A 14,319-nucleotide genomic window follows, 5' to 3' on the forward strand; every position below is an offset into this window, starting at 1 on the left:
ACAAGAAAAAGCTGGTAACATCAAAAGAGGCAGTGTCTGGTCTCATGGCTGGAATGACTGGTATAGTCGCCATGAGAACTCGACTATATCAAATGCACGGGACAAGGTGGTTGGTCTCTCGCAGATAGGATTACCGCATGGACTAGGCACTGAGTGGTCCGGAGAATGCATCATGCCAGTTGTTTTCGTTATGACTCCTTCTAATACACGTACTACCTTACTCCTGACAATGCTGGAAGAAAGACAAACCATTCCACCTCCACCTGCACGGACCGAGACTGAGCCTGGCGCCAAAACCCACGGTCACTCCGCAGACCGCACAGCATGCCTCACCGCCGCCTCCTGAAGCGGCTGTTGAACCCTTGCCCGCCCTTGGCCCCCGAGTTCCGCAGCTTGAGGCGCTTGAAGTTGGCGTGGGCGAGCTCGTTGACCTTGCGCGCCGTCTTTTTGACCTTGCCCTTGGGCTTGTCGCCGTCACCACCTCCAGACTTCTGCTTCGCAGCAGGGGCTGCTTTCTTCTTGCTGCTGCTGCTGCTGGTCGAGGCCTTCTTTGTCCCCCGCAGCTCGTCGCGCGCCAGCTCGTCCTCGTCGTCATCGTAGTCCGAGCCGGCGAACTCAGAGCCAGACAGGAGGTCCGCGTAGTCGTCTGCACCTGTTCGTGCCGGTGCCGACGTGCCAAGTTGTGTCTCTGGGATGGTTTCGCCGTCCTCTTCTTGGTCGGGCTCACGGGGTGTGACCGCGGAAGGGGGCCTCCTTGTCATGACTGGCCGCATGTTGGCCTTCCTGGTGGTCCTCTTCTGTCCCTTCTTCTTGAACACCCTGAGCGGCTTTCCGTCGCGGTCTAGGCCCTCTTGCTCGCCGTCCTCGCTGTCGTACATGCCCTCGTCATCGAAGCCGCCTAGCAGGCCTAGGTTCTGCTTCTGGCTGTCCTCCGCCAGGATGGTCTCCGTGTGGCTGTCGTCACCCGCTGCGGGCCTCGAAGGCGCCGTTGGTGGTTGATCCTCACTGGGCAGGGCCGCACCGGGCTTCTTGGCTGTCACGGAGGGGGCCCCTTCGTTCTCCATCTCCCGCAGCGCATCCAACTCGTCGTCCAGTTGCTCCTCCTGCGTCTTGCGGAGGTCCGCCACGATGCTGCTCAGGCCGCGGACGAGAGGCTTCCGCGGGAGGCGGATCGGTTCGGGCGAGGGGAACTCGTTGTTCTCGTTGATCTTAGCCATAGGGATCCGCCGGAGGAAGGCCGGGGTCTGGAACTGGAGCTTGGAGACCGATCGCGAGCTGCTGGGTGTCTTTGCGACCCTGTTGCTAGTGTCCTTGAGCGGCGTGGAGAGAACGCTCTTCCTCGGGGTTTGTTGTGTTTGCTGCGGTTTCTGTTGTTGCTGCTGGGGCCTCGTTGAAGACGGTGTTCTGTCTAAATCAATCGGGAGTCCAACGCCCGTGTCGATAGTCCTGCCTCGGCGTGGTGTCTCTTGAACAGCACCGGCAGCATGAGGAGCCTTTGCTGTGCGTTTCGGCCTGGAGGGCGAATCGATCTCAGCATCCTTAAACGGCAGCAAATCGAACAGTCCCAGAACACGGCCATCGCGCTGCGGTGTAGGCCCTATAGAGGTGGGTACGGCGGGACTGAATAACTTGCGGCTCAGGGACGGGGTGACTGCTGCTGTGGCGGGGGCGGCGGGGCCACCATGGGGAGTGGCCACGCCGGCATGCGTGTTCTGCCTCGCGGACGGTGTCCCTGCGGGCCTGAAGCGTTTGGTGGAGGGCGTGTGGGATGGTATGGTTTGTGGCTTTCGCTTTCGGTCCTGTTTGTCGTCGTCCGCTTGCGTATGCGGGATCTTGCCGGAGAGAACGTCACGGAGGCGGTGGTATCGCTTGCTGAAGGAGGCGATCTTGGGGTTGGCCTTGATGTCGTCGCGGGTGGGCTTCGCGCCGCCGTGGGATTTTGCGAATTCCAGCTCCCAGTCCTTCAGCTTGACGCGCAATTCTTTAGACTGCGTCTCATAACGCTGGCGATCTGCTTCGTCCATGTCATGTGTGGTTGTTGGTATGTTCAGCGTGGTCATGTCATGTCATGTCATGTCACGCTGTGTCTAGACCTGCCTGTCCACGCGTGTAAAGTGCTTCCAGGCCAGACGCGGTTTGGTAGACGCGACGCTGGGCGGGCCGCTCGCTGCAAGGACAGGGGTATGATCCACTGGTGGCGGCCCGCCATTTGTTGGCCCTGGTCCAGAGTCCAGAGGCATGAATCCTCCTGTGTATTGGCCCAGCGACAGCTGTTTCAACCACAAAATCAATAGGCTCACAAGTGAATAGCTCCGCCGCCTGAGATTGGGAATCTAGCGCCCTGGAAATCAATGAAAGGAACGTCCGTGACTCTACCATGTGCAGCAGCCCGTACAACAGGGGTAGCCTGCGCATTATCGATGTGACGGCTTGCAGCAGCAGCGGAATAAGCAAAATAGGAGTTGATCGGTAGTTAATCAGAACTGTTGCTCTCACCTCTGTTACGAACTTCCACGGTTGCAAGGTTACTTTATGAGCGCCGTGTACACAGGCATATAGACACTATACCACAGGCACAGGCTGAGATGCTCTCACCAAGAGTGCCGTTGCAACGCCTCACAGGACCTGGCCAGACAGTGAGGCCGCTCCGGTTGAGAGGAGTACTCCTTTCATGCTGCCCTGCCAGCCCTGAGGATTGAGCTGTGAGTCTGGACGCGAGATCAGCGACATGTGTTGTATGTGGAGCTGTCACTCAGCTTCATCTCCGGCGGGTCTATAGCAGCTCGAAACGGACGGGATCCTCCAAAACGGGCACGTCTTGTTGTTGTGCTCTAAAGCTCAAAGTGTGTCAGAAGACGGACTTACATAAGCCGCACCCGCCCCCCGGCCAGCCACTCACGAGTCGGCGGACCGCGGCACAAGCTCCCATCCCGTCTGACACCGTTCAATGCCCATGCTCAGGCCAAGAGGCCGTGCCTGTGCCTGCCACCCACCATGGGTACCTAGGCAAGTTGGTTGCCTCGTCACCCGGGCCCTGCCTTGGCTTATTATCAGCTAGCTTGGTTTATCAGTGGCAGCTGTGTCACAAGACGCTACCAACCCCCCCCCCCCGGAGCTCCAGGGTCACTGACTGAATGACTGACGTAGACCCAGACGGTTGCCGCACTGGACCATAGGACCCGCCCACCCATCCATCCGCATCCACATCACACCTCAGAGCTTCCCCAGTTCCCTACCTACCTCACCAAGCATCCTTGGATCTCCCTCACTCCTGACCTACACTCCTCCGGACCATCAACCACATTCTCTGTCTTGTTTTCTTTTCCATCATCAACCACGTCTATTTTTGCCATTCTCCATTACCATCCCTCATCAGTCTCTCTAGTATTCCATCTCGCAGCTGCCCATCATGAAGGGAGCTATGCTGAGCGCCATGCGTGAGTCTTCTCCTGCTTCAGCCGTCGCGCGACCTGGGTTTGCAAACCACAGGTCATGCGCCCTCCACATCCCCAGCTACTGGATGCTTTCCCACCTGGGTATCGCTATCGCAGTATCCGTCCGACCTCCATCCCACCATCTACTCACGGCTCCTGGCTATTTGCCTCTCTTCTTTTGATGGTGACTGACGACGCATCATGTAGTTCTTGGCGCCTCCGCCCAGGCGGCTGGAGTCCACAAGATGAAGATCCAGAAGATCCCATTCGAGGACCAGATGGTTAGTGACGGGCTGCCTACCATCTTGGAGATCTCGGACTGTTACTGAACAATTCCACAGAAGGCTTTCCCGATGCAGGACCAGATCAAGTACCTCGAGCAGAAGTACTCGGGTGCCCAGCACCCCTTCGGCTACAGCGAGCCCAGCATCGAGCCTACCAAGGACCACCCCGTCCCCATCACCAACTATCTGAACGCCCAGTGTATGTCCTGACCTCTCTTGCCCTGTGCTTGACTCTACCCTCTGACACCGCCCCAGACTTCTCCGACATCAAGGTCGGAACTCCTCCCCAGGACTTCAAGGTCATTCTTGACACCGGCAGCTCCAACCTCTGGGTGCCTTCGTCCAAGTGCACCTCCATCGCTTGCTACCTGCACAGCAAATACGAGTCTTCTTCATCGTCGACCTACAAGAAGAACGGCTCGTCATTCGAGATCCAATACGGCTCTGGCTCCATGAAGGGATTCGTCTCCCAGGACGTGCTGCAGATTGGCGATCTCACAATCAAGAACCAAGACTTCGCCGAGGCGACCGAGGAGCCCGGCCTGGCCTTTGCCTTCGGCAAGTTCGACGGAATCCTGGGTCTTGGCTACGACACCATCTCCGTCAACAAGATTGTTCCTCCCTTCTACAACCTGATCGACCAGAAGCTGATTGACGAGCCCGTCTTCTCCTTCTACCTCAGCAAGGACGGAGAGGGCTCTGAGGTTGTGTTTGGCGGCTCGGACAAGGACCACTACACCGGCAAGATCACCAACATCCCCATCCGCAGGAAAGCGTACTGGGAGGTCGACCTTGACGCTATCACTGTCGACGGCGAGTCTGCATCGTACGATGACGCTGGCATCATCCTGGACACCGGCACGTCCCTGATTGCTCTGGAGACCGACCTCGCAGAGATGCTCAACAAGCAGATTGGTGGCAAGAAAGGCTATAGTGGAACCTACACCATTGAGTGCAACACGCGGGACAGCCTCCCAGACATCACCTTCACCCTGGCCGGTCACAACTTCACTATCGATGCCTACGACTACACCATCGAGTCTGGCGGCTCCTGCATCTCCGCCTTCATGGGCATGAACCTCCCTGCCAACCTTGCGGGTATCCTGGGAGACGCATTCCTTCGCCCATGGTACTCCATCTATGACCAGGGCAAGAACCAGGTCGGCATCGCCAAGTCAAGGGACTAAATACCACGGCCATGTTCACGGTCGAATCGGATCTACTAACTCTTGTATCAACACGCGAGGCTTAGGATGACAGCATGGTCCCGTAGGGGGATTCGGTCGGTTTGGTTTGCGCATTGTGCCTTGCATTGAGGTGCATCACTATTTCCCATATCATGGGGCTTTTCTTTGGACCGTCTCGAGTGTTGCAACAGATTGTAAGGTAGTCGGGACTAGCATTAGTGGAATAGGACAGTGATTTTGCAGTATACCTAGGTCCCTAGTATGCCAAGGTGCGCGAGGCGCCTTGTGGTGATTAATGACTTTCCTCTTTATGGGTTGGTCGAGGGACGAAGCGCTCAGAGCAACTAAGTCGCCACAGGGGGCGACTTCATAGGGTTAGACTCGTAGGGGTTCGTGAAGGGAGAGGATGAGCATTAATACTATGCAACATCTAGCAATGCTTCACCGTCCCTAGCTGGACCTCTGGCTACATGGGTAGAGAGACTTGGAGTTGAAGTCTTCAAGCGCTGCCGACAGGGTATGCCAAGCCTCGTCTTGTCATCAGAGTCAGTCCGCGAGAGCGATATCGCAGGGCTGGCCGTCATGCCCACCAGAAAACCCACCGGTCAGCCGGGGGTTGGAGCGGCCATCCCTGCTGAATTCCGGGACCCGAGTCCCCAGCTTGCCCAGCTCTAGAACCCCGCCGTGTCCCTCGTTGCCCCCCATTGGATTTTTTCTCCCGCCGCCATATCTGCTCTGACTCCTCCTCTTCCTCCGCGCCTTCTCTGTCCCTCCTAGTCTTCTTCTCCAATTACCTCTCCTTCACTCATCCATTGCCGACCGAGTAAATTCCTACCTACCGCAAGGACCGAGGACTCAATTCACAATGGCTGCCAACGGCTCGACGTACGCCCTCTCCCAGGGCCACAAGGAGGCGAGTATGCCCCGCTAAACAGGGCGTCTGACGAATTGATCCGGGATTTACTAACAGATCTGCAGTTGCTCGAGAAGTCTCTGATCGACTCCGACCCTGAGGTCGCCCAGATCATGACCCAGGAGATCCAGAGGCAGAGGGAGTCCATCATCCTGATCGCCTCCGAGAATGTCACCTCCCGCGCCGTCTTCGATGCTCTTGGCTCGCCCATGTCCAACAAGTACTCCGAGGGTCTCCCTGGCGCCCGGTACTATGGTGGCAACCAGCACATTGACGAGATTGAGCTTCTCTGCCAGAAGCGTGCCCTCGAGGCTTTCACCCTCGACTCCTCCAAGTGGGGTGTCAACGTCCAGTGCCTCAGCGGCAGCCCTGCCAACCTGCAGGTCTACCAGGCTCTCATGCCTCCCCACGGTCGTCTGATGGGTCTGGACCTCCCCCACGGTGGCCACTTGAGCCACGGTTACCAGACTCCTGTGAAGAAGTGAGTATATCGAACATGGGAGAAATGAACGGCCTGGCTAACAACGGACAACAGGATCTCTGCCGTTTCTACCTACTTCGAGACTATGCCCTACCGAGTTGACATTGATACCGGCATCATTGACTACGACACACTCGAGAAGAATGCCCAGCTGTACCGCCCCAAGATCCTTGTTGCTGGTACCTCTGCCTACTGTCGTCTGATCGACTACGCCCGCATGCGCAAGATTGCCGACTCTGTTGGTGCCTACCTCGTTGTCGACATTGCCCACATCTCGGGATTGGTCTCCTCCGGCGTCATCCCCACTCCCTTCGACCACGCCGATGTCGTCACAACCACCACCCACAAGTCCCTCCGTGGCCCTCGTGGCGCCATGATCTTCTTCCGCAAGGGTGTGCGATCCGTCAACCCCAAGACCGGCAAGGAGGAGCTGTACAACCTGGAGGACCCTATCAACTTCTCCGTCTTCCCTGGCCACCAGGGTGGTCCCCACAACCACACCATCACCGCTCTGGCCGTTGCCCTGAAGCAGGCCAACACCCCTGACTTCAAGGCCTACCAGAAGCAGGTCGTTGACAACGCCAAGGCTCTGGAGAACAAGTTCAAGGCCCTCGGCCACAAGCTTGTCTCTGACGGAACCGACTCGCACATGGTCCTTGTTGACCTGAGGCCCGTCAGCCTGGACGGTGCCCGTGTCGAGGCCGTCCTGGAGCAGATCAACATCGCCTGCAACAAGAACTCCATCCCCGGCGACAAGTCCGCCTTGACCCCTTGCGGTATCCGCATTGGCACCCCTGCCATGACTTCCCGTGGCTTCGGTGTTACTGACTTTGAGCGTGTTGCTTCCTACATCGACGAGGCCATCAAGATCTGCAAGGAGGTCCAGGGCGCGCTGCCCAAGGAGGCCAACAAGCTCAAGGACTTCAAGGCCAAGGTCGCCGGCGGCGAGGTTGAGAAGATCAACAACCTCAAGAAGGAGATCGCCGCCTGGTCTCAGACCTTCCCTCTGCCTGTTGAGGGATGGCGTGTCGACGCTGGTATCTAAACCAGCGAGCTAATGGGGCCAGCCAGGATGGACCGGTTCGAAGTTATTTTGGCCACTAAAGGAATGGGATCCGGCGTTATTCAACAAAAGTCATTGGACGGTGATGATATCCCAGGCTTCCACAGCCTGTATTCTTCTTTCTTCTTTAGGTGTTCAGGGAACGATGTAGCAAACGAAAATGGAAATCAGGGACAAGGGAAGGCCATCATTGCATAGCATTCATCAGGCGTTGCAACAAATCTGGGATCCTCAGGGTGTGGCTTTCTCGGATATCTACTGCTTCAACGCGGTACAGAAACAAATGTCATTACGTATGCTATATATTCTGGGCACGAGCCTGGACAAGCGATTTGGTGAGCAGTATGCTATTATGTTCGTGTGAATGAACCACAGTGTATTGTCGACTGTATTCCGTTTGTGCCCAACGCCGACATATGTTCACGTTACCAGCTTGTTGAAGTATAGTCAATCACATTGGACAGGTATCTTCAGTTGCCTGTAACACTGAGCCGTTCTATAAGTCTATGACCGTTTATTCTGGCTCGCTCCTTGCCGGAGAACTGTGTGGCACAACGTAACACCTTGCTCCTGCGCATTTCAACCCTCCGGCTCTCACGCAGCTGTAATGCCCGGTCTTTCGCCTGATTCAAAGTCCCTCTGCACAACAATACCTTCTGGCCCTATTTCGCCATCCAGGAACGCCCTCAGGTTCTCCTTAACCCTGCGCACCTGGTTCGACATGGTCGTGCCCGAGAACCAGGCCAGATGGCCCGTCAGCGTGAGGTTCAGCCCCCCAGCCTCAGCGGCGCCCAGCAGAGGGCTGTCGTCGCTGCCGCCAGCGGGCTCCCGCGCGAACACGTCGGTGCCGTACCCGAACAGGGCCCGGGACTGCAGCGCGCCCACCACGTCCGCCTCGTCGACGATCCCGCCCCGCGACACGTTAACCAAGACAGCGTCGGGCCGCATCTGCGACAGCTCGGGCGCGGAGATCAGGCCTGTGCTCTGGGGGGTGAGAGGCAGCGCCAGGAAGAGGACGGTCGCCTGCGTGAGGACGTCTTTGAACGGGACGCGCGGCGGCTCCCCACCCGCTGCTGATGCTGCTGCCACTCCTTCTTGCTGACCATTTGTGAGGGGCATTGCCGTGCCGGGAGCAGCGTCGCCTTTGCGCTGCGAGATCATCACCTCCATCCCTAAGGCCCTGCACAGCCTGGCGATGTGCTTCCCCACGGCGCCGTAGCCGACCACGCCCGCTGTCTCCTGCGCGCACGTCCGCGGCGGCGCCCCTGTACCGTCGCGCATCAGTTTGTTCAGGCTGCCTGGGATGTTGTCAGCGAATCATGTTTCCGAACTTCTGCTTGTGCAGATTGTAGGCGCAGTGAGTCTGCGGAAGTGGGTCCCTCGGTTTCCTGGCCTTCTCGCAGAACCGCCTCCCGTACCAACAGCGGCCCAAACCCATTGGTGCGAAAGGAGAGAAAGGCACCCTTTTGCCGAATGCACTTACCCTTGGACTTCCACCCGTTGGGGCGGTCTGGCCCAAAGTCGGCCAGTGTGTTGTGGACAGAGACGAGACTCCGCCTCGTGGCAAAGTACAACGAGAGGGCGTGCTCAGCAACAGACTCGGTGTTGCAGTTTGTGCAGGTCATAACCTGGATGTTGGCCTCCCGGCAGTAGGCCAGGTCGATGTGATCCGTCCCCACGGCGTGGCTGATGATGCATTTCCTTTCGGCTGTACCATTAGTCCGGCAGCTTCTTTCTCGTCCACACACATGTGTGCTATGCTTTTGGGTTTCTTAGGGCTATGGACTATCTTACAAGTACGGCGCCTGCCTCAGCGTCTCAGCCGTGAGCCTACAGATCGTGCAGATGACGATGCTGGCGTCCCTGATCCGTGCGGCAATATCATCCTCACCCGCGATGGTGTTCTTGTACAGCAGCGCCTCGTTGGTCCTGGGGCTGCTGTCGAAGTCCTCCCACGGCACGTGTATGGACTCCAGCACGGCTATCACCTCGTGCCGGTCGGAAGGGGGCTGTTTGGGGGCGAGTGTGGACTCCGATTGCATGCTGGCTGTCCGGTGGGCTTGAGATGCAGGGGTTCGCGAATAAAAATCACTGCCAGGAAGATCTAAATTTCAAGGATTTGTTAACGGAGAATCTATGTGATAGCGGGTTCGATCGAGTGAACTCTCAAGCACAGATAGTAGTTTCTCCATCCAGATATCCCCCCTCGCGGGGCCTCGGCCCCGCTTGCATCGCACGCAAATGCGCGTAACGCCAATGCGATGATGAGTGATCACATTGGGTCAGCTCGAGGGATACATAAGTGACAGTTTTCCACATGCAATTCTCATGTATTTATGTAAAACTAATGTGGGTTAGCAGTTTAGCCCAAGGATCAAGATGGAAGATTCAGTTATGCAAAGCATCGACCTGTACAAATTTGCATGATCGTCGACATGCGGTTCCTTGTGTTTTGGTAAGGTTGTCCAATTTCCCAGAGAAGTTCAATTTGATACCGGGGCAAGGGATGCCTCAAAGATATTCTACAGACTTCATAAAATAGGGCCATTTGGATCTTTAATGTGATTACTGGTAATTCGACGAGCAAGCCAGCAAGTGCGTCGCGCAGCTTTGGATTTTATTCCAGTCTGCTTGCCCTCTGGTGAGCAATGGTATCTGGTAGGTTCTTTCCGGCCACCGAAACTGGAATCCTATCCTACGGGTCACCCGCCCTTTAGAAGCACTTCGCATGATAGCAACTCCTCCTTCAATGCGATCATCAGAAATGACGCATTATTCCGTAGTGTTTTGAGCCCTTGGGCTGACCAACCATAAATGCAGCCGGTCTAAGCTGATCACGATCATAGCGTCCATATGATAGCAGTGTTCGCCAGCAAAAGCACTTTACTTCTTGAAGGTCCCTGCCTTGCCCGTACGCTCCCCGTGCATCCGTCTGGCTGCTTTGGGGCCCTCGGCATTCATCCTCGCCGCATAGGGATCAAAGGCCTTCTTCTTACCCGGAGCATCCCCAGTGCCGTTGGCAGCGGCAGCAGATCTCTTTGCATTCAAGACTGACTGCGCCTGGCTGTAGTCGAAAGGCGCATCTTCGTCTTCGGCTGCATCTGCCTGCTCGGTGCCGTTCCGACCTGTTGAGCCGGCCTTTGCTTGTTTCCTCGCATTTTTGGCTTCTTTGGCGGCCTTTTTCTTTGATCTCCTGTCACGCTTGCCTCCGCCCTCGTCTACGTCGAGGGATATCATTTCTTCCGTATCGAGCGGTGCTCCTCCATCGCCCGAATCTTCGTCCTGTGTTTCTTCCACCTTGCGCTTCCGCCCCTGTCTCAGTGTGAACTCAGTGTTCTCCACGTCCTGGTCCTTCCGAAGCGCAGGAGTCACCTTCTCCGGCACTTCGAGCGGGATCATATCCTCGTCTCGGTCTTGGGATTTGGGTAGAGTTTCCTGCTGGGAAGCAGCGGCCACGGCTTCTTGCACAAATTGTGTCCAAGGTAATGCAATCTGCTCGCTGACAGCGCCATTCTGAGATTGTGACGAGCCATCCCATAAACTGCTCAGTGGGATAGAGCCAAAAAGCTGGGACTTCTCGCTGCGGAGTTCCTCCACTGGAGGCAGGTCCAGCTCTGGCTTCTCTTCCTTACCAAGCTCCCTCTTCATCACGGCCGCAACCGAGCGACTATCGAGATACGTGCTCCTGAAGAAATCAATCGTGCTGGGTCCCTCGGCTCCGGCCTTTCTTGCTTCAGTGACAATTGAGAAGAGATCCTCAACCGACTGTTTCGCCTTCTGTGATGACGAATTCCCGAGTAAACTCCACAGAGCCTTGGGATCGTTTGGTAAAATTTTGGCAATCTCCATCACTACTTGTGGTGGCATGATAAAAGTTGGGTTCTCGTCTTGCTGGCGGGCTGCCTCGTCACGCCACTTGTGCAAGGCTCTGTAGACGGCAAATTGCTCGCCACTGAGCCTGATATGGCTCTTGTAAAGGAAGTTGGACCATCCCCGAGCTCCCTCGCCCGTTTCTGGATCTGCAGCGAAGGGGGTGTATCTGTCCAGCGACGTCTCCTTTGACTTCTGGAGCGTGTACTCGATCAGGTCCTTCTCTGGATCACTGCGGTCAGACCGCTCAACAAGCTCGTTCCGCACCATGTCGTAGATGTAGAGTAAAAAATGGGTGTCGGATCGGGCGTAGTAGAACATCTCTTCCGGCAAGGGTCTAAGCATGTTAGCATCGAGCTGGGCCCATTTCGCGGGATAATAAGTTTACCGTATTCTCCAGTCCGCCATTTGGTACTTCTTGTCTGCGTCAAAGTCGACAAAGCTCTTGAGCAGGTACGCCAAGCTCCTCTGGGGGTATCCGAGTGCTGAGCTCGCGTGGTAGGTGTCGAACAGCCCGACAATATACAGGCCCAGGTCTCTCTGCAGCCAGATGATATCCATAAAAGCGCCATGGAACACCTTAACGATATTCGGGTCGGCGAAAACCTCGTTCAGAACCTCAAGCTTGTGTCGCCATGGTCTCAGGGTATCAACAATCCAGTCCTTCTCTCGAGTGCTGATCTGCATAAGTGAGAGCAGTCCATGGTAAGAACGATAGTCGTGGTGCTCCAGGTCGATCGCGATTTCCGTTGCTCCCTTGAGTTCTTCCAGCATTTCTAGAACCCCTTCGTAGGTGTCAACCCATGTTGCAGAGGTTGTATCCATCGGCTGGTATGGTATGGGGTCCCGTATCTCGTAGGTGGTCTCAGGGTACTTCAACTTCAGAATCTCCGTCTCATAGGGATGCTTGAACCTGAATAGGCTGTTAGTATCTTTTGTGGCACCCATATTCTGCAGCTTTCGAATCCTTCTGTGGAATTTTCCCCTGGCGCTCTTGCTCAGTTCGTCGAGCAGCTTGCCTGCCCAGTTGAGAGTAAGGGACGGTAAGAAAAGTGTGTAGTCATACTGCTGCTGGTTGTTTCCGTCAACCGCCACACCAAGACTGTCCTCCAGCGGCACTATAGCATGCGGTTTTTGGGTCAACAACGGCTTCCATGGTCCGACAGCAAAATTGTCGACTTGCTGCTCGAAGGTGGTCTGCGGCTTGATGATGTTGGCGCGTCGGAAATTGAAATCGAGTCGCTCGTTCGTCTTCGCCTTCTTCTGCTGAGGTCCATTCTCGGGGAAGTCCGACTTCCTCTTGACCAAGCCAGTGTATTCGTCCAAGCAAATGTCGGCTTTTTCGAGAAGCCCGTCGATCACGTCCACGATGCCACGCCACTGTATGTCAACGTCCTCTGCATCCTCCAGTTCGCCAACATTCTTCTGGCCGGTCGCGACGGCGGCAGATTTGAGTAGGTCGCTCGAGAGGCTCAGCAAGCGCGTCGACTGCTCCTCGAGACGGTCGCCGGTGCTGGGGTTTACGGTCCGTTGGAATCCGAGGTCCTCGCTCGCAATGCGCTGGACAGCTTTCGTGGTCGAGACCAGGGAGGCCTGGATCTTTTCCTGCAAGGACTTGAAGTCTTGCGAGGGATCCATGGTCGTTGGTGATCCGTGGAAGAGTTCGCCAATGTCGGCGTCCCGGGTGGAGGAACAGGAAATCGAGAAATTATTTGCGACGCTGCCGTCCAACCTTGGAAGTTAACTCGAAAATTTACGGCGGGCGGGCAGGCAGTTTAGCGGGTCTAGGCGCCTGTAGTAAATCCCCCAGTGGGGATGATGCAAGCCAGGGTCTTGGAAGGGACTTGCAGCAGGCACCAGATAAGATAAGCCTCCAGTCCCCGTGGTGACGATGGTGTAAATCAGCCAAGAAGCTTCACTGCTTGCAGGTTGCCACCCTGGTGACTTGCTGACTTCAAATCCCAAGGGTTTCGCTTTGAAATCATCTCCTGACTGGCAGATTAAATTCATTCTACTTACCACTCATCAACTAGCAGCCAGCGCAATCCCTCAGATTACAGCCCGGTTGACCCAGTCTTGTTCCACTTCACCAACACAGCTTCCCGTTCGGTTCTCCGGGAACTCGGCGTCCACGTGAAAGTTGAGGGTCAAAGGAGTCAGTTCGGAACTCTAGCTGACCACAATTAGCCTTCACAACTGGTGTTAATCCTCATCGGCAAGGTGGCAGAAGCAGAAGAGTGTTTCAACAGTCTTCACAAGCTTGCGTGTGGAACCTTTGAGCCTCAGGCTGTTCAATTTTGGTCTGTGGACCAAAGGACTCTCAGTGGTCATCAAGGATGTCTGCTTCTCTAGCTCCTGAGTGCAATGAGGTGAAGGAGTAGGTATCAGGAGATATTGTTTTAGCCGACTGTTTGCTAATCTGAGGCATAGGAAGTACGATACTTGCTTTCTAAAATGGTACAGCGAAAGTAAGCAGGTGAAGGCTCCCATCATTCCGAACTAAGCAGGATCTAACTCACCTGAAAGAGTATCTCAGAGGCATTGGAAAGTCTGATGACAATGAGTGCTCAGACCTGTTCAAGAACTATCAGAAATGTCTAAATGTACGCTACCTCTAAAGACAGCGATGTCATCTCGAGTACTCCATGACATGATTCCTGTCTTGGTCTCTGTCCCATCTGCAAAGGTTCACAAAGGAGGCTAACAAGAGACAGGTTGCCCTGAAGCAAAGAGGCATAGACAAGCTCCTGGAAGAAGCCAGGGAGGACAACAAGGAGAACGATGCCATACACCTAGGCAGGAAATGAGGCCGCTGGTGAAGGCACTGGGAGTTGGGCCAAGGATGCTGACCCCAGGTTGTGTCCCAGTGCATTTGCATCGTCACAACCATGGCATCAGCCGTGTATACTACTATTCTGTTTGTGGCGTTTTGCATAAAAAAAAAGGGGGGCTTGCAGAACCACACTCATTCATCAATCAAAACTAATGCCACTCTAGACCAATATTGGTCAGCAGTCCCGTCATCACACACAGTGCCAAAACTGGACTGCGAGAGACAATCTGTTGAGACTCTCACAGTGGTAAGGG

At 55.7% G+C, this 14,319-nt stretch overlaps 6 protein-coding genes across 6 annotated transcripts; 3 read left to right on the forward strand and 3 right to left on the reverse strand.

Moving 5' to 3' along the window:
- Nucleotides 1-329: 329 nt before the first annotated feature.
- On the reverse strand, nt 330-2,060 carry INS49_011872 (uncharacterized protein; the record flags this gene model as incomplete). Its single annotated transcript, XM_043172580.1, has 1 exon — nt 330-2,060. One exon carries the CDS (start codon nt 2,058-2,060, stop codon nt 330-332), a length of 1,731 nt encoding a protein of 576 aa, XP_043024325.1.
- A 1,349-nt stretch (nt 2,061-3,409) lies between these two features.
- Nucleotides 3,410-4,905, forward strand: INS49_011873 (uncharacterized protein; the record flags this gene model as incomplete). The annotated part of the gene is made up of 4 exons (XM_043172581.1): nt 3,410-3,437; nt 3,642-3,715; nt 3,776-3,917; nt 3,974-4,905. The coding sequence occupies 4 exons, from the start codon at nt 3,410-3,412 to the stop codon at nt 4,903-4,905; spliced, it is 1,176 nt and encodes a 391-aa protein (XP_043024326.1).
- An 865-nt stretch (nt 4,906-5,770) lies between these two features.
- On the forward strand, nt 5,771-7,344 carry INS49_011874 (uncharacterized protein; the record flags this gene model as incomplete). The annotated part of the gene is made up of 3 exons (XM_043172582.1): nt 5,771-5,818; nt 5,884-6,299; nt 6,354-7,344. The coding sequence occupies 3 exons, from the start codon at nt 5,771-5,773 to the stop codon at nt 7,342-7,344; spliced, it is 1,455 nt and encodes a 484-aa protein (XP_043024327.1).
- A 612-nt stretch (nt 7,345-7,956) lies between these two features.
- Nucleotides 7,957-9,404, reverse strand: INS49_011875 (uncharacterized protein; the record flags this gene model as incomplete). The annotated part of the gene is made up of 3 exons (XM_043172583.1): nt 7,957-8,660; nt 8,846-9,063; nt 9,157-9,404. The coding sequence occupies 3 exons, from the start codon at nt 9,402-9,404 to the stop codon at nt 7,957-7,959; spliced, it is 1,170 nt and encodes a 389-aa protein (XP_043024328.1).
- Nucleotides 9,405-10,245: 841 nt separating this feature from the next.
- INS49_011876 (uncharacterized protein) lies at nt 10,246-12,870 on the reverse strand (the record flags this gene model as incomplete). The annotated part of the gene is made up of 2 exons (XM_043172584.1): nt 10,246-11,569; nt 11,621-12,870. The coding sequence occupies 2 exons, from the start codon at nt 12,868-12,870 to the stop codon at nt 10,246-10,248; spliced, it is 2,574 nt and encodes an 857-aa protein (XP_043024329.1).
- A 698-nt stretch (nt 12,871-13,568) lies between these two features.
- INS49_011877 (uncharacterized protein) lies at nt 13,569-14,039 on the forward strand (the record flags this gene model as incomplete). Its single annotated transcript, XM_043172585.1, has 4 exons — nt 13,569-13,609; nt 13,663-13,700; nt 13,759-13,835; nt 13,947-14,039. 4 exons carry the CDS (start codon nt 13,569-13,571, stop codon nt 14,037-14,039), a joined length of 249 nt encoding a protein of 82 aa, XP_043024330.1.
- Nucleotides 14,040-14,319: the final 280 nt, after the last annotated feature.

The sequence above is a fragment of the Diaporthe citri genome, assembly GCF_014595645.1.
Source record: "Diaporthe citri strain NFHF-8-4 chromosome Unknown scaffold_5, whole genome shotgun sequence".
Classification (NCBI taxonomy): domain Eukaryota; kingdom Fungi; phylum Ascomycota; class Sordariomycetes; order Diaporthales; family Diaporthaceae; genus Diaporthe; species Diaporthe citri.